The sequence below is a fragment of the Danio rerio genome, chromosome 22, assembly GCF_052040795.2.
Source record: "Danio rerio strain M-AB ecotype USA chromosome 22, GRCz13ab, whole genome shotgun sequence".
Lineage (NCBI taxonomy): Eukaryota > Metazoa > Chordata > Actinopteri > Cypriniformes > Danionidae > Danio > Danio rerio.
This window is the reverse complement of record NC_141042.1, coordinates 20,932,097-20,957,574: the sequence shown is the minus strand read 5'-3', so window position 1 is coordinate 20,957,574 and position 25,478 is coordinate 20,932,097. Positions and strand designations below refer to the sequence as shown.

The following is a 25,478-nucleotide window of genomic DNA, read 5'->3' as shown; positions in this document are numbered from 1 at the left end:
CCATTGTTGGCTCGTGTTGCTTCAGTTAAGATTGTTTTAGAAGTTGTCAAAGGCTCATACGATTCTCTTTAAGGCTTTCCAGTCTGTCTGTCTGTCTCCCAATCGACACTCCAAACATTACCCTTAAATAAGAACAATCTGAGAACAAAGACTTAAATAAAGGCCTTACGGTCTCCAAACGATTCCCCCACCCCACCGCGTAAAACACTCCTCCCCCCACACAAGAAAACACTTTCTCCCCCTGCCAACTGACAGGAAATGGACCCACTCTGAAACAAAGCTCTCTCATACCTCCCACCACCCCGCAGGAGGCCCGCATGAAAACAGCAAAAGAAACACTGTGAAAGATCACCAGCTTCCATCTCGGTCTGTGGCGGCCTAAAGTGCCAATTACATAGCAGGGCCAAGCTAATGTCTCAGTTTGAGATTTTTATTGCGAGTGCTACCTGACACCGAGGTGACCCTGACTCTTAAATCTGTCACTTGTGAGATGCTTCGAGAAGGTCTTCACATCCGTCAACATAAACCTTAGCCTGTGAACTGCGTATAGCAGGATATGACATGTTAGATAACTATTGAGAAACTAAGGTTGGAGGGATGGTTCACTTTTAAAGTAACTATTAAAAGAATTCCGTTTAAGTGCTGTAAGCCTCATTTGATGACATGTTCTCGATCACTACAGAAAAAAAGTTTCTCTGTTCTTTTTGAAAGAAACACCTTGGGGGTTTAAAATCACTTGGTGTATTATTTGAGCTGTAAAGTTGTCGTTTTGTGTTGAGAATACACCTCCAGACAGAATAACCTTTAGTTTTGAGTGTAAGTTATGTGTTTGAAATATTCAGTTTAAAAAGTTTGATCAAATTATACTGGTTTTTAATAGGAACTGCAAGTATTTTTGAACAAGCATTTGTGTCTTGTTTTAATCTCAATTGTATGTTAACATTTAATACGTTATCTTGATCTGTTTTTGTTGTATTTTACTTTTAAAGTCATAAGTAGGCCCACATGGAATCTGCATGTGTACAAATCTGCAGAGTTTTGGCCCATCATTGAGGCTATGTATTTACCTGTGGAAATGTGTGTAAATTTAGGGCTGGGTCAATAATCGATATTATATCTAATCGAGATAAAAATTTATGTCAGTAACTCTGGACTCTGGATAAGTTCTGGACTTTTTTTTTACTCCATATTGATCTAAGAGCCAATCACACAGCAGAAATGTGCAACTATGGGAATCTAAAAGTGTGTCTATTAGAGATGTATAAAATTTTAGCCACTAAAAATTTATCGGCCAAAAATATGTTATGCCATTCAATGGACCCTTTAATTTTTGTGGCTTCAGTCTAGGCATGGGTCGATAACCCTGTTCAAGGAATAATGCGGTTTGAAAAAGTCAAGGTTTTAAAACCGTCAAAATTTTCTGCTATACCGTTCCTAAGTCCCATGCCTACTTCAGTCATTGTTGGGATACTCTTTTAAATCTGGAAGAATTAACAACTGACATCGAAATATATACTTTTGTCTTTCAATATAGTAAATGATTATTGAGGTTGCATCAGGTTCCATATCGCCCAGCCCTATACAAATTTATATTTATTCAGTTTTTAAATTAATTTTACTAATATTTTTGTGATATAATAATAGTAATATTAAACTGTCCATGTGATTTATTTTCCCAGTGATGGGTTGCGGCTGGAAGAGAATCCGCTGCATAAAACATATGCTGGATAAGTTGGCGGTTAATTCCGCTGTGGCGATCCCAGATTAATAAAAGGACTAAGCCGAAAAGAAAATGAATGAATGAATGTGATTTATTTACAATACAGTTTGTAAAGTAATATGTTCTGTCTTTTTAGTAGATATAATATATGAGAGACTTTGTGTTTATCAAATAAGTAGATCTAATTGGATTTGCATTGTAAACATTGATTAAAAGTAAAAAATGTATTATTTTTGATTTCATATATTACGTTTGTAGTTATGATACTCTTAAAATCATTCCACATAAATCCGCAGATTTTTTACAAAATTCTCAGCAGAAATGTCCGCAGATTCTGTCTGGCTCTGGTCATAAGTGACAAATTATATTATTTTCTGTGGTTATATCAGAAGTGCTGCTTTATCGAACCCAAAAATGAAAGTTGTCTACTCACACTTCTTGTTTGAAACCCATTTGATTTCTTTCCTGTGTAGTAGTAAGGGATGCAACGATTAACTGATTTCACTATTTACTGCGTTTTAATTTGTCACAGTTGATTAATCATAAAGGCTTCTAAACATCGCTTTTCTGCATAGATTAAAACTGCTGCAACTAAACAAAGATATGCCAACTGTGCACTATTTTTGAGCTTATACACAATATGCACACACATTGGATTAAAGGCTGAGTTTAATTATGGCTGAGGCTATTACTAAAAAGGGCCCTTCACATACCTAGTCTTTTGCAAACTAGTTAAAACTAGTTTAAAGAGAAATACCTTATATGTAGCTTAGATACTTTATATGTAGCTTAGATTTACATTAGACAAATACTATTTTATATTTGTACTTATTGATTCACTGTTTTGTCATTTATTTTCAGTGTAAAATTATTACATATGTCTAAATGCCAAAAACCCTTTCCACTTTTTTTTAAGTCTGAAGAGAAGTGGAACATTGTTTTTTTTTTTAAATTATTATTTTGTGCCGTATCAATTGGTAACTAAGCAGCAATAAATAACACTTTAAAACTATAAGGAGTTTTCCTGCGATTTAACTAAACTAGTAGTGTTTTGAAATCAATAACTGCGTAATAATCGTGATAACCATGATTATTCCTCAGACTATGATCGTACAACCAAAATCTGTAACCGTTGTATTCCTAGTAGTAGTAGTAAACTTTTATTGTCCCTCACAGGACATTTGTTATGAGCATCACCATAATCCTGAAGACCTTCCGTAAAACAAACAATACAAAATACAGTAGTTACAATAATTATAATGCTAATTAAGATTTTAACACTTTTAACACTTAACACTTTTGTTAAATAAACCCACTGAAACTGGTACAAAAGATTTCTTATATCGATTCAACCTACACTTAAGGACTCTATATCTTTTACCGGTGGGAAGCAGTTCATAATGTTGAAACGAAAAGTGTTGAATAAAAAAGAAGCTATTTTCGAAAATGCTGGATGCTTTAACTTGCATAGTTTTTTGGAAGTCGATGAGTGCTCGTAAACGGTATTTAAGAACACAACACAAGAAAGTTCATTTTCATTTTTGAGTGAACCATCCCTTTAAAGATCGCAAAATATAAAATGTGATCATAAGTTGAACATTTCCCCTAATTTTTCCAGCGTTAAACTGCAATTAGCAAGAACCTAAACTTCTGACCGTCCCCCACGGTTCAAGCTAAAAATCCACAAAGTAAGGACCTGTTTAGAGTAAGCAGTGGCCTTCAGAAGTGCATCTGTTCCTCAAGACAAAAGTGCTCGGAAGGGTGCTAATTGCATTAAAGCATCTCCTCCCCCATCTTTGGGCATAGCCGTGGTGTTTGTGGGATTTTTTTTTGCATAGGAGGACTTTACCAGGCGTCCTCTCGCTCACCTCCACAGCTGCCCAACACGTCACCCATTGAGGACAGCGTTAGGACAGGACAGAGCCCATTTCCCCATCACACCCCTAACATGGAAGCACATTCTCTCTCTCACACACACACACACCTCGGGACTTTATGACTTCACTTTTGATATCTGCTGCGATCTGAACTTGAATAATGCCATGCTGTGTAGTTGATGTATTTGAAGGAGTGTATAAAGGAAATGATCTTTCCTCAACGCAGGAAATGGAATCGGTTCCTGCTTGACTGAATGTCATAATTGTCTCCGTAGAATTGCATTTTGATGGTTCCAGCTTACAAAAAAAATGCATCCACAAACAAAGCTAGTCCATATAGACAAAGCCAAATTTGCCAGAATAAGCACCCGTTTAGTTTGCTAATGTGACCGTTTATTTTAAAAATACAGTCTTGCTGACAAATTCAATTCAAAACCATTCGCCATGTTAAACATCTTATGTGCTTCTTGTGCATCTGAATCTGTATCTCTGCCACTTCATTTTCCCCACATAAGATGATTCTGCCAGGGAGATTCTTTCACTCACTCAGTCAGTGCCCACTTCATTTCCCATGCTGCCTGCGTGGGCTCCATAGATCACGGCTGTCAGCGTGGATGTCGCTATTTGCTCTGCTTTGTTAGCTTCATCACTCATGCTCAGCCTTCAGTGGCCGCTCTGGCTGAGACCCCCTCTTCTCTCACACATTTTTAATTAGACCTCCAAAAAAAAATCAAAAGGAGAATATGAATATTCATAAACCAACTGCATTAATATGCACAATTATGCAAATCAGCACGCAATTAAGCCATGTGTCTTTGGAGAGCTTTGCATTAAGGCATAAGACAGGAGGCAGAGGGGAATGCTTTATGAGGAATTTCTGCTCCAGTACACATGAAACATTCCCGCAATATTTTTGAATATCCATATTTCTACATATAAATATATTGATGCCGGTGAGGATAAACCTTTTTAACACTTTACATCCTGTAGGTCCTTGTACTGAGACCTGTGTTGTCCCTGTGGCTCTCCGTTCCCAATTGTACAATGATGCTAATTTCGCAATTCTTTGATCAGCCTGTTTTTGTTCTGCTTGCCGTGATACCCCCCCATCCCCAACTTGTCTTAATGAGATCCAGTGACTGAATGAATGCTCCCTTTATGGTCAGTGATGTTGAAGCTTGCTGAATGACATGGATATTAGTGTGGTGTGATGGTTTTGGATTAGATCCAGAAGCTGTCTGACAAGCACCGAGAACCAGCCGGCAAACGTCCGATGGCCTTAATGCATGAACGGAGTATTAAGAAGGATCTTGATGTGAAGGTTTAGCACATGCCAAAATTGCAGATTTGGACTGACAACTTGTGATCAATTGGTTTGCAGGAATGGAAGAACGCAGTAGTCCTTGGGCTGCCGGAGATCAAAACAGTCCATCTTTTAACCAGGTACGGGTAGACACTACTGGAAGCAAATAAGGCTGCCTAAAGGTGTTGAGGCATGTTTTATAGTTTTGTCTTGGCTTTTCCAGAACTATGGAGAGGGCCCACACTATAATGAGCATGAAGGACTATCTTCCCCATTCCTTGGGACAGGGATTAGTGGTGAGTTTTGCAAATGTTTAGTTGAAGAATTGTTCATTAATCTTTTTTTTTTTTAACTTTATTCAAAATGCTCAAGTGTTGAGATATTGTTTATAACGCCCACCATTCTTTAAACTTGTAGGTAAAAACGAAAGAGGTCCTTACTCTTCCTTTGGGGGACAGGTTAGTTCAATAATCCTAAATGAATCTTTTAAAAGGCTTTACTTGACTTGCTTGAGACTCTCCTCCTACATTTAACTGATATCCTCTATCCTGTTGTTCCCTACAGCCGGGATTCCTGCCCTCAGACATTGCCATACCTTCTGCAGATGCCATGTCCCCATCTGGACTGAAGTCTGGCTCACAGTTTTACCCATCATACGCAAACAATCCCCGAAGACGCCCCTCAGATGGAGGCATGGGTAAAGAATTTACAACATAAACTTGACTTGCATCAGGTCTGTCAAAATTAAATGAAAAATGACTACATCTTTTAAAATCTTTTCACAGATCCCCAACCACAAAAAAAGATCAGGAAGCCACCAGGACTGCCATCTTCCGTGAGTGACCTTTCATTCTTATTTGCTTCCATCATAATTCTTTAATTACAAACTTGAATTTAAGAGCAGAATTGTCAGGTATTACATGTGGACGGTCATATTCCATCGCACAAATAATTTTTAACTAGTACTGCTAAATGATTAATTTAATCTAAATAAAAATTCCTATTTACAAACTTGCACAATATACAGTGCTCAGCATATATGAGTACACCCCATTTTGAAAATGAATATTTTTATCCATTCCTCTGTGAATATGGGTAATGTATATTTTTGCATTTAAACAAAACAGATTTATTAAACATATATATTTGTTAAAATAATATTTTAGTCACAGAACTTCTGTAGAAATGGAAAGATAAAACATTTAAATTCATACAAAATGTCACAAAAAAATTACAAACTACAACATTTCAACAAAATTGTATATTTTTTTTGTTTCTGTTGATTTTTGCCATCTTGAAATTTGAACATCAATTTGGGCTGCTAGTTTTTAAACCATTATTGTAAGTTATTTTGTTAGATAAGCTCCAGATTTGACTTCAGTACTGACTAAAGTAATGTATATGCACAAATATAATATTATAAAGCATCCAATAGAAAATATTAATTTAAATGAGAGATTTGTACTCGTATATGATGAATACTGTATGTGTGTTTTCTCTGTATATAATTATAAAGGTATTTGCATTTAGTAATTTAGTAGATGTGTTTATCCAAAATGGAGGATAATAGAAGATCACCAGAGAGCAGTGATTATTCATTTATTCATTTTCTTTTCGGCATAGTTTATTTCAGCACATGTTTTACGCAGTGGATGCCCTTTCAGCTGCAACCCATCTCTGGGAAACATCCATTCACATTCACACTCATACAATACGGACTTTATTAATTTAGCTTACCTAATTCACCTGTACCGCATGTCTTTGGACTATGGGGGAAGCCGGAGCACCCGGAGGAAACCCACGCGAACTCTGGAAGAACATGCAAACTTCACACAGAAATGCCAACTGATTAAACTGAGGCTCGAACCAGCGACCTTTTTGCTGTGAGGCGACAGAACTACCTACTGCATCACCGCGTTACTCTGTGCAGCGATTTTAAATATTAGTCAAAAAAGACTTGAGTTGGTTTAGCTATTTAAAATAATAATAACACAATATATATGCAGAGTAATCATTAATTATTAAATTACAAACCTTTTATTTTGAATGCAGTGTAATATATTGAAAGCACTGCTTCTAGCGGAGTACCTTAATGTAAGTCAGGTATGCTGGAAGATGGCCCACCAACAGTACGATTGTACATTTTGACTTTGGATTAAACTTGGTATAAATCTATTTACGTTGACATGAACGCGAAAGAAAAAATAAAGAGGTTCTACTGCTGTCAGTAGATTAGCTATCATTGAAGGCACATCCTTCCAAAAAAATTCCTGTGAAAAGTCCTTTGATTAAACAGACTGTATGCATTTTCATTTGCGTCAAAATAAAGAGATGTCAGCCATGACTAAGGTCCATTATCTTTTTAAACCTTTGACCATTCCAAGTTGACGTTAACTTAAGCAAACATGAAAGCGGCCATACCCGATTCCAAACTACTTCCTTTGAGTCATGGGAAGCGTAACTGTTGTTTCATAGCTAATCCACATTAGCTCAACACTTTGCCCTCCTAAGCCCTCTCCCCAAACACGATCCTTCAGATTTGCCCATGCTAGACCTTATCCTCCCCCTCTGCCAAAGTGACCCAGTTGTGATTCCCTTGCATCTCTCTCTCTCTTTCTCTCTCTCTCTCTCTCTCTCTGTCTCTCTCTTTCTGTCTCTCTCTCTTTCTGTCTCTTTTTCTCTCTCTCTCTGTCTCTGTTTCTCTCTCTCTCTCTCTCTCTCTCTCTCTCTCTCTTTCTCTTGTCTTAGCTCAGATTAATGGCTGCTGATGAGCCAGGGTTCTAACTCCTGCTGAATCCCACTCTACGTCTCAGTATAACTTCCTCCTGTGCCACCACAGCATTATAATACCCTAATAATCCTGCTGATGCTCACCTGCCTTCAGCATGCTTTTAAGTTATTCATTTATTTTTTTATACTTTATTTTTTTTTTAAGTCCAACTTTGGCAAAACACTAAATCATATTGATCCTTAACTTGCCTAGGCTTGCCTTGATCTTTTCAAGTGCATCAACAAATCATTGTGAGGATGTGTTTCCTGGTGAACTTCAGAGAAGAGGGCTATTTGCAGTTTTTTTTGTCTTCCCCTCCCTCATTTGTTCTTTTATGTGGTTTCCACATAATCGACTAGTCTATTTTGCTCCACTCCTACCACTTCTTCAGCAAGACCTCTCCCCCCACTGTTCTCACCCCTCCCCTATTCAGCCCAGCTGCCTGTGGAGTTGGACGGGCTCCAGGAGTAGGCAGATGGCTCTGTAATTAGAAGTGCATCTCTCCATTCCCATCCCACTTCTCCCTGTTAAATCAAATTACAGGCAAAAGAGAAATATCGCTTTGCTGGATTTGTATTCTCCGCTGGCCCGAGACCCACCCGCCCGCTGGCGCCCCCCTCCCTCCCAAACACTCGCTCATGTATGCGCACATACAAACAAACATACAAATCATACATGTTAAAACATGTTTGTTGGATGGAGGTATGCCTCACGGCTTCTGAATTCACATGAATTACCGATCTATTCGGTTCCATTTTAGGCTTCCTATATTAGTCCCATTCATTGATATAATAGTTTGCATTATTACCAAGTACTATTTCACCGTTACGGAATATGTCATAACCTAGAGTGCCTGGTTTGATTTGGACTCGATCGTAGTGATGGTGCACCCTGTAGTTGTCCTCCCTCTCCTTTTTTGGCTCATGGGAGTGCAAGAGGAAGCGCCGACTGTGCCATGAGATGGCCGTGGCGCATTTCCCAGCATGCTCTGTTCTCTGCCTCTGCCACTTTATCTGAGGGGGCACTATGGAAACACGCGTACACGTCATTTGTACCAAAAATCGCAAACTATTGCCAGCAACATGGGCTCCATACCAGTTGTACATTCATGTGCAACCTTTCTTTTGCTTGTTACTATGAATGCCATGTTTCTTAATGTCCTTCGTTTTCCTTGTTTGTAAATGCAGGTTTATGCTGCCACCTCTGGTGATGACTATATTCGTGACAGTGCCGCTTACCCGGGCTCCAAACCTGGCTCTGTGTACCCAGGATCTTTTTACATGCAAGGTGTGTACACGGGGAGTTAAAGAATCATTGGCACATCCAAAATTCCCAGCCGTAGTGTGATGCTTATATTAATGTGTACATATTTTCTTCACACAGGCTTGTTTGCAAACAGATTAGTAGTGACTAAGCAATTATCTTGTTGTTTTGTTTGTTTGATTTGAAATTAGAAGCATACACAAAGACAAATGTTTCTGTGGATGGCACGTCCACGCAAGTTCTTGTACTGATTGGTATTGATCCCTCCCATCTGCCTTTGTGTTCGCAGAAGGCCTACACTCATCTTCGGATCCCTGGGCCCCTTCCGGATCCTTAGGCCAGTCAGGATACACGGCTATGCTGGCGAATTCGCCACACATAAATCAACCAGCCTCCTTTTCGGCGATAAACCCACAAGACAGGATGGTATGTCTTGTGAAGGTCTTGGAGAAGGGTCTAAATTGTGGTTTGTTTATGAAGCTCTGGTCACGGTGTTTTTTTCTTCCTTTGCTGCTCAGAACTATCCTTTGCATGGAGCAGACGTCAATGGTTTCCATTCAGGCTCTGCAGCCTATAGCCACACATCCTCCATTAATGGATCAGACAGCATTTTGGGTAAATGACCTTTGCTGTTTTTTAATTAAATGTCCTCTACGTTGTGTAATGTGCTTGTAATTGGGTTTAGATCAGATCTTGAAGTTGATTCTTCTTGTAAAATCATTTTCGGATGAGTCTGAACTGTAATTTAGAGGATATTGGCCTTCAATCTTTCATTAAGACTATGAATGGTCATTTTTAGAAGTTAGCAAATTGAGCTGACATTGACATAATGAATGAAGCTAATGAGCTCTCTTATTCTCTCCAACAGCCAGTAGAGGTACAGTCGCAAGCAGCTCAGGTGACGAGATTGGAAAAGCTCTTGCTTCGGTGAGTGAGCTTTCATTAATCACCATGAAGGATCATTTGGCCATGTGAAGTCCAGGACAAATAGCATTATTCAGACTTTTAGCAATAATCGGAGGACCAAAGAGCTATCCCACTTATTTGTGTTTTATGTGTGTTTGAATGACAGATCTACCCTTCGGACCACAACAGCAACAACTTCTCTTCCACTCCTTCCACTCCTGTGGGCTCTCCTCAAGGCATTGCAAGTAAGTCAGATATGCTGTCTTATTCTGTCAACGATAGATCCGGTTCATTAGATCGGCTTGTGTTGAAAGGTGCCAAGACAAATACGCAGAGGAAGAAGGCTAAAGTATCATAAATCATTCCCTTTAGATTGATGGGGTTTTGTGTAGATCGAGACGTAAATGTGAAGCTCTAGAGCGCCATCTGCTGCTGTCTTAGTGGCTTGTTTCATGCTCAGACTTTAAATCATGTTCCCCTCAGCAGGTGCAACACAGTGGTCGAGAGCTTCTGGCCAGGCTGCTCTGTCTCCTAATTATGAAGGTGGACTACATGCACTGGTAAGGTTATCAACTTTTCAACATTAATGGGATTAAAGAGGCAGTTTACTCAAAACTGAAAATTCTGTCTTGAAATGTTCAAACTTGGCATGAGACAATAACCGGTTTCAAGGTTTACTGCCATTTAGAAAAGTCAAGGTTTTAAAACTGCCAATGTTTTTTTTTTTTTTGTACATATTTTTCATAACTTTATTAAGGTTTTAGGGCAAAAAAATGTCCAGCAGAAAAGGACCTCCACATCAAACGCTACTGGTCCAAAATATTTTAAAAGTTTCTTAAAATAAAACATGTTGTGTTCAAAGGGGAAAAAGTTGTTGTTTTTTACACAGACATTTAAAAAAAACTTATTTTGAAGCAGTAATCTAACCCTAACCCTACCCAAGGTTATAATACTGTCAGAATCCTATACTGACTCACTCATTCAAAAATGTTTTGGTTTTCTATTTTATATACATTTTATTGATTTATTTATTTTTTGTTTCTTTGTTTGTTTGACATGGACATCACAATAAGTGTTTTAGTAGATTTGCTAATTCTCAGCACTCAAGCTTGACGTACAATGAAAATATAATAGATGCATTTACACAACATAATAATTCTTTACATGAAATTGCTGTAAGGCAAGCACAGGCAGCCTGCACAAACAAATAAATAGTACACTATTTGTGCAAACACTGCTGATTTGTTTTTAACCACTTTTTAAGAACACTACTAAATTATTTATATTACTTTTTAATTTTATGCTAGCGGGTAATTTAACCGATAAACTACATTAGTAATCTCATGGATATATTTAAACAACATTGACATTTTTGCCTTGCTTTTTATGCAATTGTGATGGTCCACAAACAATACTGCGCTAATTCTATGAATTACTTTTTCAGAAATTACGTTTTTAATTAATTTTATTGAATTTTCCAACCTTATTTAGAATAGTGATCCTTATTTTAATAACATTACTTATCGATTTTGTACATAGATCTTGCACATTCACTTGTTTTGTCACTAGTCTAAAGCGTTATTATTTGGTAACACCTTTAGAACAAAGTTCCATAAGTTAATTTTAGCTAATGTATTTACTAACATTAACTAAGTATTAATCATTTGTAAAGCATTTATTAATCATAGTTTAACATTAATTAATGCATTGTTAAAATCCAAAGTTGTGCTTGTTAACATTAATGCACCATGAGTTAACAAACCAATGTTATTTAACTTAATTAACATTAACTATTGTGAACAAAGATGAATAAATACCGTAATAAATGTGTACCTAATAGTTTGTTCATGTTAGTAAGTACATTAACTAATAGACCTTTAATTTAAAGTGTGACTTGTTATTTTACTATCCAAAATCAAAACACTGGAGACCTTACTACAAAACAACTGAAAAACACCCATGCCTATGAGTGCTTATTGAGGTGGTTCCAAGATACAGGTTTCATTTTATATTGCCAATAATAAATGGCAAGCGTTTGTGCACTGTTGAAATGTAAATCTGTATTGTTATTTTTAGAACAGGATATAACTTCTGTAGCTTCCCCTTTTTAAAAATACCATACCATTCCACAGCAAAACAAAATGGAAGACCGACTGGAAGAGGCCATTCACGTCCTCCGGAGTCATGCGGTGGGTCAAGCACCAGGAATTCCTGGAGCCCACGCTGACATGCACGGCCTGCTGAGTGCCGTCTCCACATCCAGCGCATCCATGGGCAGCATCCCACAGGCTTATTCCAATGCAGGACTGCCCCTCAGCAACAGACACCCTGCCATGGTCAGTAGTATGGTCCAAAAGGTTTCTGAAAAATATAGATTTTGTTTTTTATGTTGTTGTCTCCATTTTGGCCAAAACAATATTTTGTTTCAGCAAAGAAATTGCAATCAGGGCATCCAAAATAATCATGTTACAGCATGTTCGGGATTATAGTATAGCAGCACCACAGTTCATGATTAGTCAAGTCATTGCCAGAGATGGGAGGTAACCACCTCATTACTGTACTTAAGTCGATTTATCTGGTGTCAGTACTTTACTTCACTATTTATTTATTCTTTTACAAATTTTTGCTTTCACTCCCTACATTTTTACATAAATATCTGTACTTTCTACTACATTTTTAAATCTGGCTCATTACTTTTGTTTTCATGCGTTTGGTGGCGCAATCTATATTATTTCTTGTCAGTGCGCAATTTGAGTACCTTTTTGATGCAGTCAGTCTATTTTCGGCTTTTCCAGCCAAGGCTATTGCGAACCTTATGTAGGCTAGTTTATGAAGATTACGATGAGAAAGGCAATGATGACTATGCAGTTGAGATAGAGGGAGAGGGTGAATTAAACATGACTGATGCTGCCCTGTTTACACTGTAGTAATCGGATCACAGATCAAGAGAGACACATTCCAGTCTGACAATATGCCATGTAAATGTTAGGGGTCTTTTGTCCACTTTTGATCATATGGCACAACATTTCTATAATCTGTAATATATTACCACGAAAAAGAGCTTTTTTTGCAAAAGATTTTTACATTTAGTACTAAAACAATCGAAAATTGTATGCATTAAGATTTATTTCCTTTATTTCCGATGAGTTCATATTTCCCAATACAGAATTTACTCTGTTTAACAGTTGTTGTTTGTTTTTTACATATAGGCATATTAATCTTCAATTATTTTTTAACAAATGTTTTAAAAATACAAAAGTAACTATACTGGGCAATTTATGAATAGAAATATAATACAAAAGGTCCAGAATTGATCACGTGCATGATGTTTTATTCATGTTTTACATATCTGTAGGTTGTAGTCACGCCTGTGTATGTAGCTTTTCGCATAGAATAAACGTATTAACAAAAATAATGTTTATCCATTAAATAAAATATCCACATTACCCTGAAAAAAAAAAAACACTGAAATAAGGGGTTATGTATGAGAGCTGCTCATGAAGCTAGTGAAAATAAAACATGTATTAGTAATGGGTATTTTTTACTTAAGTATATTTTTGTAGGCCGTACTTTACTTTTACTTGAGTACAAAAGGGTAATCAGTACTTCAACTTTTACCAGAGTTGTTTTAAACATGAGTATCTGTACTTCTACTTGAGTAAAGGATTTGTGTTCTTTTGCCATCTCTGGTCATTGCAGAGTTAAACCATAATAGAGTGAAAGTTTCTAATTTGAATGTGTTTTAAGGCCTGTGGCCGTGTAAGCATTTCAAGAGAGTTTAAATTATTTGGGCACAAATTGATTATTCATTTTGATAACAGACTACTGTTTCACTCCCCAGAAAACCATGAAGCACTCTTTATTTAATTTATGTCTTTGCGCTGTTTATTTTATCTTATGTTGGACTCCCCTATAAAATCCTTAGTTCCTACAAATAGAGCTATTAAAGTCATATGCTGAATTTGTGTTCATATCGCATAAAAATAAAAATATATCACAATGTCAGATTTGTCCAGTATTGTGCAACCCTACTGTTAGCAGCCACTAATAACTAGCTTCAGCTTCAAACTAGCTTCTGAAACCCTAGTTTAGAGCTGTATGTGGTATTATGCAACAAAACAATAACAATGCACCTGTGGGTATTGATATGTGCTAATTACTCTCCCGTGTTGCACTTTTCTGCAGGCTGGAAGCCATCATGACGACCATGCCTGCCTTCCTCCCAGCAGCACCCTGTTGCAGTCGGCTCATGCTTCAGGCACCCCACAGCCTGGAGGAGCACCAGAGGCTTTTAACAGTGAGCAGCCATTTCACTTTCTCTTTTAGAACCAACCAAACGTGTAAACAACAGATGCAATTGCTGAGGATTGTGAGCGAAATTGCTAATAACGGTATCTTGTCTCCTAGCTTCAGGTTTGCCCGGAGGCTTGGCCCACGCCACGCATTCGTCAAACAAGTCTGATATTAAGAGGGAGGAAAAGGAGGATGATGAGAACTCTTCTGTGGCTGACAAGTCTGAGGAAGAGAAGAAGGAAAGCAAACCTCGCACCAGACCAAGGTACTAAATGTTTACTAGGGTTGCCGTTGAACAGCTGAATGTAGGTGTGTGCGATATTGATGGAAAAAAAATTTCTTATCAAATAAATTTGCTGAAGGTTTTATTTTGCTAGTCTTGATTTGGTTCAATATGGATGACTTGCTCAGACATGCATAAATGTCCTGCTTTGTCAGTTTTTGTTGGCAAAGCAACAATATTGTGTCTTAATACGCAACATTTAGACTTTTCTGTAACTTTGTTTAGTTGTGTTAAGTTCAAATCATATTTGCGCTGTATATACAGTTGCAGTCAGAATTATTAAAGCCCCTGAATTATTAGCCCCCGTTAATTTTTTCCCCTAGATTTTCAACACATTTCTTAACAAAATAATTTTAAAAACTCATTTCTACTTACTGATTTATTTTATCTTTGCCCTGATGACAGTAAATTAATTTTTGACTAGATCTTTTCAAGACACTAGTTATCAGCTTAAAGTGACATTTAAAGGCTTAACTAGGCTAATTAGAATAACTAGGCAAATTATTGTATAACGATGGTTTGTTCTGTAGACTATCAAAAATTTAGCTTAAAGGGGCTAATAATTTTGACCTTAAAATTGTTTTAAAAAAAAATAAAATCTGCTTTTATTCTAGCCAAAATAAAACAAACGTGACTTTCTCCAGAAGAAAAAATATTATCAGACATACTGTAAAAAATTCCTTGCTCTGTTAAGGATCATTTGGGAAACATTTATAAAAGGAAAAAATAATTCAAAGGGGCTTTAATAATTTTGACTGCAACTGTAGGAGTACTAAAAGCAAAAAAGAAAGCAGAAAATAAAATAAACATTTAACAAATAAAAGCAATAAAACAGTGATCAAGGAGTACAGACTTAAACACAGAAATGGAAGGGGAAAGTCTAATGTGAATTGGTAGTGTTCCAGAGTTTAGGACAAGCAACTGCAAACGCTCAATCACTCTGTTTTTTTTAAAGCGTGTTGTAGGCATCATAAGAGCTCAATGAACGAGAGGGGGTATACGGACAGAGCAAGTCATTAAGGTACTGAGGAGCAAGATTGACGACTTTGGTTACCCATTAAATACAGAATTGATTTTAAAATCGGATTATTTGTTTACAGTGAAGTGCAGCTAAAATAAGAGTTACCGACTCATACTTGTGCCAGAAAGAAGTCTAGCAGCATTTTGTACCAGCTGCAGACAAGAGAGAGAAGATTGAGAAATACCATAATAGAGAGGGTTACAGTATTCCAGACAAGCTATGAAGGCATGAATCACCGTTTGAAAATTTCTCCAGAATAAAAATGGCTTGATTTTTTTAGACCATTGTCTGAGGTGGTAAAATCAGGATTTTACGACAGTACTGATCTGTTTGTCAAATTTTAAGTTTATCAAACATAACACAGAGATTTCTTTAACAGTGGGTAATATGTGGGGCCAAAGTGCCCAAAATGACATTTAACAGAGAATTTACTTTGTGCCCAAATACAATTACTTCAGTTTTATTGTTCAAATTTTTAAAAGAATTGCATGAGAGCCGAAGTTTAAACTCCTTCAACATAATCTATTTGTTAGAGAGACTTTCAGCTAGTATTTTGTTAAATTGACAATTACACTACTGCTGTAGAAGAATATCGCACACCCCACTAGGCTCAACCTTATGAGTTTGACACTGCATTGTCTTAATTTGATCTCGTATAACAAATTTCTGTAAATTTCTGTTTTTTTAATTTGAATAATTCTTCACATTGGGCCAGGCCTGATTTCAGAGTGCTTGGGCACGCCCAACACAATAAAATACCATGTTTTGTAGTGTTCTTCATTCCCCTTTCCCAAACTCTCACATTGTTTTCAGAAAGGAGGTGTTTTCCCAAGTCCTTTCAGGTGTTTCAGACCAGGGAGAAGAGTAAGTCTATCTCCCACCATAGAGTGCATGTTTGTGAAAGACTCCAAATACTCACTTGATCGTATTAAATCTTTATAAGGCTGAATGTTATTGTGTATAAATGAATGGCATGTTTATTCCATGGCCTTTTAGATTTGTATTGAATGCAAACTTGCTTTATTCTTTAATATCTAATTCATGATCATATGTGTGTACTGTGTGTAGGGGGGCACTGACAGCACATTTTACAAAATCAGATATTTGTCAGTGATGCTTCCCCCAGAAATTGTGTAGTTGTTAAATGCGCTACTGGTAACTGAACACTAGCAAACCAACTGTGTATTTTAAGAACAATTTAATAATTTAGGGCCATTGCTAGTTTTTAAACCACATTGGATGAATAGCGTTAGGAGCACCATCTAGTGATTGTGTGAGGAATTCTCCCGAGCCTACAGTTCTCTTTAGATTTTATTCAAGTAAATTAATGCTCAAATATTTCCTGATGTAAAGTACTACAGTGATTGTACTACTTTCATTAGGAAAAAAATAACATCATTATGCATCATCATGCATCATCAGCAATATCCTCTGAACTTTTTCCCTTGTCTAATTACATGCTTGATATGTAATATTTTGTTACATAAAATTGCTCTACTAAACTAATTTCATGTTTATGTTTGTATTTGATCAAAATATATTAAGGAGAAAACAAATGATCAGGTTTTCTGACTGGGGCTGTAAAGATCCTCATAATAATTCATTTATGCAACAACTTTGCTGATAATATGCTTAACACTTGAGCTGTCTCCTAAATTTCCACCTTTAGCCTTATAGCCTTTAGCCTTATAATCCCAGATTGCACCCAATAACAAGTGTACAACCAATGTATACTCAATGATTAGTGAATACCCATAATGCACATTTAAAATCAATTTATTTACTTGTTAAATTAACATTTGTACTCATGAGAGAAATTAAGATATTTAGCTTCACCTACTAATAAACACATTAGGTGACAATCACAGGGTCTAAACAAGAACCTCTGGTGTGCTCAAATAGTGGTGTGCTTAAATTCACTCAAACATTTTCATTTACTCCTTTAAGTGGACTAATGTAGGAAACTGTGAATGAAGGTATAGGGTGCGATTTAAGATACAGCCCTGGACTACTAATCCGATGTCAGTTTTAAACGCATTATTTCTCTCCACAGTCTAAATGAAGATGATGATGATGAGGATTTGCCGGCAGAGGTGAAGGTTGAGCGGGAGAAGGAGCGGCGGGTGGCCAACAACGCACGAGAGCGACTTCGTGTTCGGGACATCAACGAGGCCTTCAAAGAGCTGGGCCGCATGTGCCAGCTGCACCTGAGCAACGATAAACCCCAGACCAAATTGCTCATCCTGCACCAGGCCGTCAACGTCATACTAAACCTAGAGCAGCAAGTCCGCGGTGTGTGATTGTGCTTGATTTAAAGACGACATAATATAGCATTTGTTGTGCGCTGAATGTTAATGAATCTATTACAGAACGCAACCTGAACCCTAAAGCGGCGTGTCTGAAACGGCGTGAGGAGGAGAAGGTGTCCGGGGTGGTTGGAGACACCCAGATGCAACTGTCTGGACCACATCCAGGCCTGGGAGGTGATGGACGCAACTCCGTCAGTCACATGTGATCCTGTGGTACGTTACCAAGAAGTTCATACGTTTCTACTAATTGTTAATCCAGTAAATGGTACACAACAGCTAACAGAACATTGTAGGAGGCCTTCACTTTTGATGCGCATTTGGGGTTTGTTTAACTTCAGAGATCAATTTGTTTGCTTCATTATATGAGCTAATGTCTGTCATTTAGTACGATTGCATTCACATCATGTATAAATTGATTATTTTTATTTATACATCTACTGTGACTGCATATAATTTCTAATATATATAATATTTCCAATGGATCTATTTCTGATATACATCTAATATATTGAACTGTTTAAAGATGTTTCAATGTATTTTTTTGTTATCTGCTTTGATCAAAATTATTTCATACAAAACTGAAAATTCTGTTATTAATTACTCAATAACATGTCGTTCCAATCCCATGAGACCTTTGTTTATCTCTAGAACGCAAAGATATTTTGGATTAAATCTGAGAGCTCCATCATTCTCCACAGGCAGCAAGACGAGCTCCTGAGATGTTCAAAGTCCAGTAGTTCAGCTAATCATACGAAGCTCCAAGAACATTTTGTGTGCCAAAAAACAAACAAACCCGTAAATATGACTGAGTGTTTACTAATGTCCTCTCTCCCACGTCAGGTCAGGGTGCGTGTATACTCCAGTCAGTGTGATCTATTGCCATCAGAGTCAACAGTGCAAAACGAAAGTGTCTTATTTCTCTTAGTTAACAAGCACTCTGATCAGATATAAAAAAGACATACAGTTTTGTTTTGTTTTTTGTTGCACAAAAGTGTGTTTACTATTGATCCACTAAAGTCACTTAAAATGTATTGATAATGTGCATGGTTCCTTTTTTGAACTTTGAACATTTTGAATTCGTTGCTGTCTGTAGAGAATGAAGAAGCACTTGGATTTCCTACAACACTTGCATCTTTATTATATGTCAAAGTAAGGGTTATTTTAGTTTGCTTATACATTTAGAATTTTTTTTAATCGATTGGCTGACAATTGTTCCTGTTTTTGTCAACAACCAGCTTGGTTTTGATACATTTTATAGAACTTTTGACTGCAATGTAGTAATGCATTACTATAGCATATAGCTCTATACAAATAAACTTGAATTGAAAAATTATACATTTTAAGTCTTTTATATTTTACTATTTAATTTTTAGATATGTACAGTGTAAAACATGACTAAAATGCTGTGATATGCATAGACTGTAAAATATATGGACGTAGTATCTTTGACGTCGCCCATAGGTTTCTGAACACTGCAAAAGAAGCTACAAGTAGGTCATTTTGTTTGCACATCATCGCACCCACAGCAGGAGACCAAACAAGGGCAAGAAGCAGAGAGGGAGGGAGCTACAGACACCTGTTGACATTTTGCTTGGACCTGGCTTAGACAGACTTTACTTTGGGAGAACGTTTCTCCCAATACTTTATTACTAATATCTCCCAATACTTTAATACTAATACTTAATTACCTGCGACTCGTTTGTGTTCTGACGACATGTGTCCATAGGGAGCCAGGACTAGTGGAATTTCGATGAATTGCAGTTTCAGTTACTTCCGTATTGGCTTCCTGAGAGAGAGCGGGATTTTGCCGCTTAGTGATATGACATTACTTTTTCAGTGTGTTCAGGACATAAAATGAAGTTATTCTGGGTGATTTGGAAAAACAGATATGTAAACTTTAAGTCATTGTTTTGTAAAGTGAATGAAAAAATAATGAAGATTGGTGGAAAAGTTGGCACCAATAGCCTAGTGGTTAAGGCCCAATTCCAATTCTATACCCCTACCCTTTCCCGTTGGCCCTTGAAACAGAGTGTGAAGGGGAAGGGCTTCAAAATTTACCCTTAAGAAATGGGACACCACTACAACCCCTGCTCACATCATGATATGTCATTGCAATTTATTGCTTCGTATGAGATCAATGATCGTGTTGGGTTATTTTGGTGTATTTATCTTCAGGAAATCACTGAAGGCATATTTCATGTTATCATAATGATCTAATGTGGCAATAAGATTGTAACTATACTGTGCATTTACACCATGGCCATATTCATTTATGTAAACACACGAAAACAACATTAACATTATACCAGACAGTGTAAAAACCTCTTTCTCAGTCACTAGACAATTCTGACAGACAAGTCGAGTGTCATGGAGTGAAAGTATGTTGTGGTACTGCTATACAGGAGTTATAATAAAGGATTATAGATAGCGAAGTTTAGCTGATTTTATTCTAGCATTTTTAAAGCATGATGGTAAAACACAAATTCTGTTATGAGTGTATTAAAACATAAGCTTGTTTGTTGTCAATTCTTAATGACAAAAAAACCCCCCACTAATTTGTGCATCTACTTCCATGCAGCCATTTTGCCGTTGTAGATGTATTCTGGAAAATTTTCTTACCCTTTGGTTTAGAGTGTGGTCCTGAAAAATCTGTTTCAAGGGGTATTTAGCTCTTCCCCTTAGCCCTACGCCTTCAAGCTAAAGAAAATTAGGGTAAGGGGAGGGGCTAAGGGGTAGAATTGGGATTGGGCATAAGTGCGCCGACATGTAGCACAATAGTGCTCACGGCAACCCCAGTTTGATTTCTGGCTCAAGGTCCTATGCCGATTCTACCCCTCTCTGTTTCCAATGCTATCCTGTCTGTTCTCCATTATCCTATCCCCCTAAAGGTGGAAAAATCCCTTAAATAATAATAATAAAAAAAGATTGGTGCAAAGCTGTGCTGTATTTGCAGTGTACTTAAAGTGTTGTCTAATCTATATGTATAGTCTAATAAACTAATTAATATGAAACCCTTAAACCCTGTTTTATTTCCTATTGTAGGTAATTCAATTACTGCAAAAGATTTGTAATAAATTTAGTGAACAATAACACAGAATAAAGTTTTTCCATTATGTTTTCTATCTTTAGATTCGGTGAAATTTCTTGGGGCTCCTGGAAGAAGTGACCTTGAATCTCTTCCACCGTTCTCATCCTCTCTGTATGCATATATTGACTCTGAAAGCATATCATCCAAGAAATAAAGAGATGCACCCTTCAAACCCTTTTGAACGCAAGAACCGACCCGCCAAAACTGACAGCGAAATTTGTCCGTGATCACTCCAGACCACAGTTACCAGCACAAATGTGAAGAACTCTTTGTCAAGTCGTTTTTGTATTTTTCTGCTTCCCAAAACTGATGGATCATAGGAATAGAGACGTTCCGACCACAACTGACATTTTTTTTCAACTGCAGAGAGTTTTGATCGAGAGACGAGACAAACGTCAATTTAATCATGGATTTGTGCCTAATTGTTACATTTTATATAAGATGCAAACTGCTTACTTGTGTGGAACAAACGTTTGGGAGTTGCTTGTATATGAGCAAGACTTTTTTTTTTTTTTAAATGTGGTTTGTCATTCCCTACTGAAAGGTACAGTCTTACGTGCGTTGTGTAACCAAACCCCACAAGAAGTGGGGGTGAACCTGTGGTGCTTTTGAGGACAACTTTTCTCAGAATGCCTCTGTACAGTGGGCCAGGGCTCTTCCGGAAAGGAGGAAAAAAAGCACATGGGCCATCGCAGCTCTCCAGACTGTTTCATTTACTTGGAAACACGATGCATCATCAGCTCTCACGATGCCATTGACTAGTTCAGCCAATCGGAAGAAACTGCATCATAAAGGAGCATGAGCTTCTAGCAAACTATGACAAAAACACTTGGATTTGGTTGCATTTCCAAGCACAGAATTGCCAAGTTGACCTTTCACATCTTTCCTTTCATAAGCCCTTTTTTGTTCACCAGGATACATTCAATCACTCGCTCGCATCAACTCATTGTTGCCAAAAGTCTGAAAGCGTACACATGTCCACCTCACACATATGTAATGGATGTTATTTCGATTTGAGAAAAAAAATGTAAGAATATATATAAATATATATTTTTGTTAGTCTATACATTGTAGATTTCTAAATAACAAAAACATATTAGTTTGAAGTGTAGAGTCTATAGCGCAAGTGAACGCTTGGAGGCGTGCCGTACAATTTCAAAAAGACCCTGCGTATATTTTCAGAAACGCAAGGTATGGGCGAGGCGATCCATTTGTAATTTTATGCCCCCCCCCCGATAGCTCTATGCTTATAATGAAATGATAAGATATTTGATGATGGTTTTTGAGGGCTTAAAGCCTCGTGATGGTTTCCTGATATCAGGGAACTGTCTGTCACTAGAAGTGTTCTTAGGCAATGGTGCAGTGCGCAAGCAACGTTTGCCATCATGTCTCGCAAATGCACATAATGCAACCTGTTTGAATGTAATATTCAAATGTACACGCTCTCACATCTCCTTCAGACTGGCTTACTGTGAGTTTAGTTGATCATATTGTCATTTCAAGGTGTACGTCTTAACCCGTTTTTTTTGTCATGTGTGTGTGTGAGATGATGTTCCCGAATGATTTGAATTATGTATGTAGGGAAAAAAAATGGTGTTATAACCTGTGTAATTGTCAATGTCCACAATGGATATGATTTCTGAGTAATAACATTTCACCGTAAGGGGGGATACTGAACTTAGGTTGTCCTAAAGTATAATGGAAACATAATATCAATTCTTGGTAAAGATAAAAAAAAAGTTGTTGAACATTTATATATTGTGGCCTTCTTATTCTCAAGACTGTCATTTTTGAGAGTGATGCCTTGTCAGTGCCTAAACTTACTTTCATTGTAAACTTGACCATTTGTTTTATTATTTCAAAATGCAAAAATGGCTCATCCATCTTTTTGGTTTTGCTTTGTTTCTTTCTGGAAGCATCTGTGTAGTATTTAATCTGCAAGTTAGAAACATTGTAGTTTTTCATCATTATTATGCTGTGTGTGTGTGTGTGTGCGCACCTTTTTGGCAATTTTATGATTCTCGTTCCTGTCATCTTTGGCTCAACTAGGTTGGAATTTGATTTTTGCTTTCAAGACGCTTTGTGTCCTGTGATCTGTGAAGCACACGAAAAAAAATAAAGGATATTCATTGATTCCTTAGATGGGACTGGAAACACTAGACTGTTATAAGTAATTCTTATTTAATCCAGCCATCTCAGTTGTGGGTTCATTTTAAAAGTATCGATAAAATATTTCAATGCTGGACTTTGTTTTGACCCCTTTGCTTTATGCGTTAGATGCTGGAGAAGGATTGTCTTGTCATCTAGTATTTTCCTGTCTGAAATTACGTTTTTTTTTTTTTTTTTTTTTTTACCCCTGAAGCATTTACTCTTGAATGTCCAACGAAGTAAAACATTTTGAATGAATTGTTGTGCGCCAAAATAAGATTGCTGCCCACGATTTCCATCAGAATTAAGATGTGTGTGAATTTTACAGAACCTGGTGTCTTGCAGTTGCAGTAGGGACATGAACAATACTGCTGTTGTGTCTTCAGAGTGCCTCCGGTTTTTTGTCATTATTATTATTATTATTATTATTTTGTCTTTGTTTTTATAAATATATATATAAAGTAGGTATTGAGAACTGTCCTGTATATAACAGTAATGTAGCAATAAATGTGCCATTTTTAATAACAGAATTATACATTTTTTCAATGTCTTGCTTTTGATCTTGTATACCTTCAAATGAGTTAAATAAAAGAAAACATTGTAATAAAAGTCTTACCAGTTGGTGTCTTTTCAGAGAAATGAGTAAAGAGAAAATCTTGACCGTCTCTTCCACGCCAACGTAAATTAACGGCTCATTTAACAAACCGTATGTTCGCGCTCTTTTTGGATGGTAGATTTTGATTGGCTGTACGTTTGTCCGTTCATCGTCTGGAAAAAAAAGTTAAATATTTTTTTCTCTTTGAAAATAGTGCATTAATACTAATTCCTAAAACAAAACTGGCAATATTCAACAATTTCATAACAATTTGCAAACTGATTATTTCAGAAGTGCCCACAGCCCAGATCCCATTTTATTACATGTGGTTTTCAACTTAATAAATACCCTGTGTATTTAATGGTACTTGTTAATAAAGTAAGCATGTTATCATTTTCAAAGCTTGTTAGAAACTGTACTTACAGGCGGTCTTAAATCCTGTGGATTAAGCAATAAAATCTCTACGGTTCCAGAATTTTCTATCAGGCTAATAACGGGCAGCCTGGGTCCTGAAACAGCCATTTGAGTTTTTTGTTTACTTTCCGAACGGAGGAGGGAGAAGCTGAGTGAGTGCCAAGATGCAGAAGTTAACAAAGCTGATCGGTCCAAAATACGTCAAAATTGCCAGAATCTGGTAAATTAGTGCTTGATTTATGAACAGTCCAACAGCATGTTAACCAAAAAATCGCCCGCTCTTCTGACACGTACAATTATGAAACATCATAACTATTTACTACAAATTATTATTTTAATACGTTTGTACTTTGCAATCTATGATTCCCACTATTGTTGAATGGGGTGCAGCTGGTGCAGTGGCTGTTGTCCATTTTACAGACTGGCAGTTGATTCTGAATTATGTTTATCTTGATCGAGGCAAATTCAAGAAGGACTGATAGTTATCATACCCTAAATATTGGAACTACAGAAAGCAAGTGCTGTACATTCCTAAATAATTAGTAAAGCTGATGGCTTTTGTAGCCAGTAGGGGGCGCTGGTGATGCAACAGAAACCCATAACATTGTACAGGACTCTGATCTGTAATTTTAAAAGGAAAATTCACCCCCAAATGAAAATGTACTCAGTACACTGTTTTTTCTTCTTTTTAACAAAAATTATATATATATATATATATATATATATATATATATATATATATATATATATATATATATATATAATATATATATTATATATATATTTCTATGTGAATTTATGTTTTGAATTTTTGCTGCAAATCTCACATCCATAACACTGGAATTGCTCGTATATATATATATATATATATATATATATATATATATATATATATATATATATATATATATATATATATATATATATATATATATATATATATATGAGCAATTCCAGTGTTATGGATGTGAGATTTGCAGCAAAAACTCAAAACATAAATTCACATAGAAAATATACATTAACATTATATCAAACATCTGTTTATATTTTCCAAAACAACCACAAAGTTACATAATTCAGATAAATATCAATCTGTAAGCACTTTTTATATTTTATATATGGATGTGACAAAAAAAGTTTGCGAGTTTACAGTCTACAACAGACTTTGTAGAAATTCCTTCAGTTAAACTCCACAACCCAAAAGAAACAATGCTAATCAAACAGATATTTGTCGGCTCACTATAGAATTATAGGATTAAATCACTATAGAATTGTTGACATTTTTGCAGTTATGTGGAAAAAGTGTTATGGATGTGACAGCTGTGAAATTTTGTGTTTAACAGGACAAAGTAATGCAAAGGTTTAGAACAAGTGAAGGGTGGGTAAATGTTGATGTAATTTGTAGTTTTGGGTTAACTATTTCTTAAAGAGTTATTTTTTGTATTGCTACTGTATATTCAAATAATATTTCACTATGGGTTCAATGGG

The 25,478-nt window shown here is 36.5% G+C and overlaps 1 protein-coding gene and 1 long non-coding RNA gene across 12 annotated transcripts in view; one reads left to right on the top strand and one right to left on the bottom strand.

The window, feature by feature from the left end:
• Positions 1 to 23,590, top strand: part of tcf3b (transcription factor 3b) — a 29,189-nt gene extending 5,599 nt beyond the window's left edge. For 3 of the 9 annotated variants that reach the window (NM_001172683.1, XM_087303225.1, XM_087303221.1), the window contains 18 exon segments: positions 4,979 to 5,040; positions 5,124 to 5,196; positions 5,318 to 5,358; positions 5,465 to 5,597; positions 5,686 to 5,735; positions 8,858 to 8,957; positions 9,223 to 9,359; positions 9,452 to 9,548; positions 9,802 to 9,860; positions 10,006 to 10,084; positions 10,323 to 10,399; positions 11,972 to 12,175; positions 14,025 to 14,136; positions 14,247 to 14,397; positions 16,250 to 16,300; positions 17,490 to 17,728; positions 17,806 to 17,958; positions 20,875 to 23,590. In NM_001172683.1, coding sequence (NP_001166154.1) covers positions 4,979 to 5,040; positions 5,124 to 5,196; positions 5,318 to 5,358; positions 5,465 to 5,597; positions 5,686 to 5,735; positions 8,858 to 8,957; positions 9,223 to 9,359; positions 9,452 to 9,548; positions 9,802 to 9,860; positions 10,006 to 10,084; positions 10,323 to 10,399; positions 11,972 to 12,175; positions 14,025 to 14,136; positions 14,247 to 14,397; positions 16,250 to 16,300; positions 17,490 to 17,728; positions 17,806 to 17,951 — 1,811 coding nt within the window. In that variant the 3' untranslated portion in view covers positions 17,952 to 17,958; positions 20,875 to 23,590. 9 annotated transcript variants of the gene reach the window in all.
• LOC141380316 (uncharacterized) lies at positions 3,969 to 24,530 on the bottom strand. 3 transcript variants are annotated; one of them, XR_015521923.1, is made up of 6 exons: positions 24,000 to 24,443; positions 23,598 to 23,749; positions 22,833 to 22,927; positions 19,434 to 19,531; positions 11,962 to 12,200; positions 3,969 to 4,314 (listed from the first exon to the last, which is right to left on the bottom strand). It is a non-coding gene; the product is annotated as an uncharacterized LOC141380316 (long non-coding RNA). The 3 variants fall into 3 exon arrangements; XR_015521921.1 differs by lacking the exon at positions 19,434 to 19,531 and having other exon boundaries at positions 24,000 to 24,523; XR_015521922.1 differs by lacking the exons at positions 19,434 to 19,531; positions 22,833 to 22,927 and having other exon boundaries at positions 24,000 to 24,530.
• Between the last annotated feature and the right edge of the window lie 948 nt (positions 24,531 to 25,478).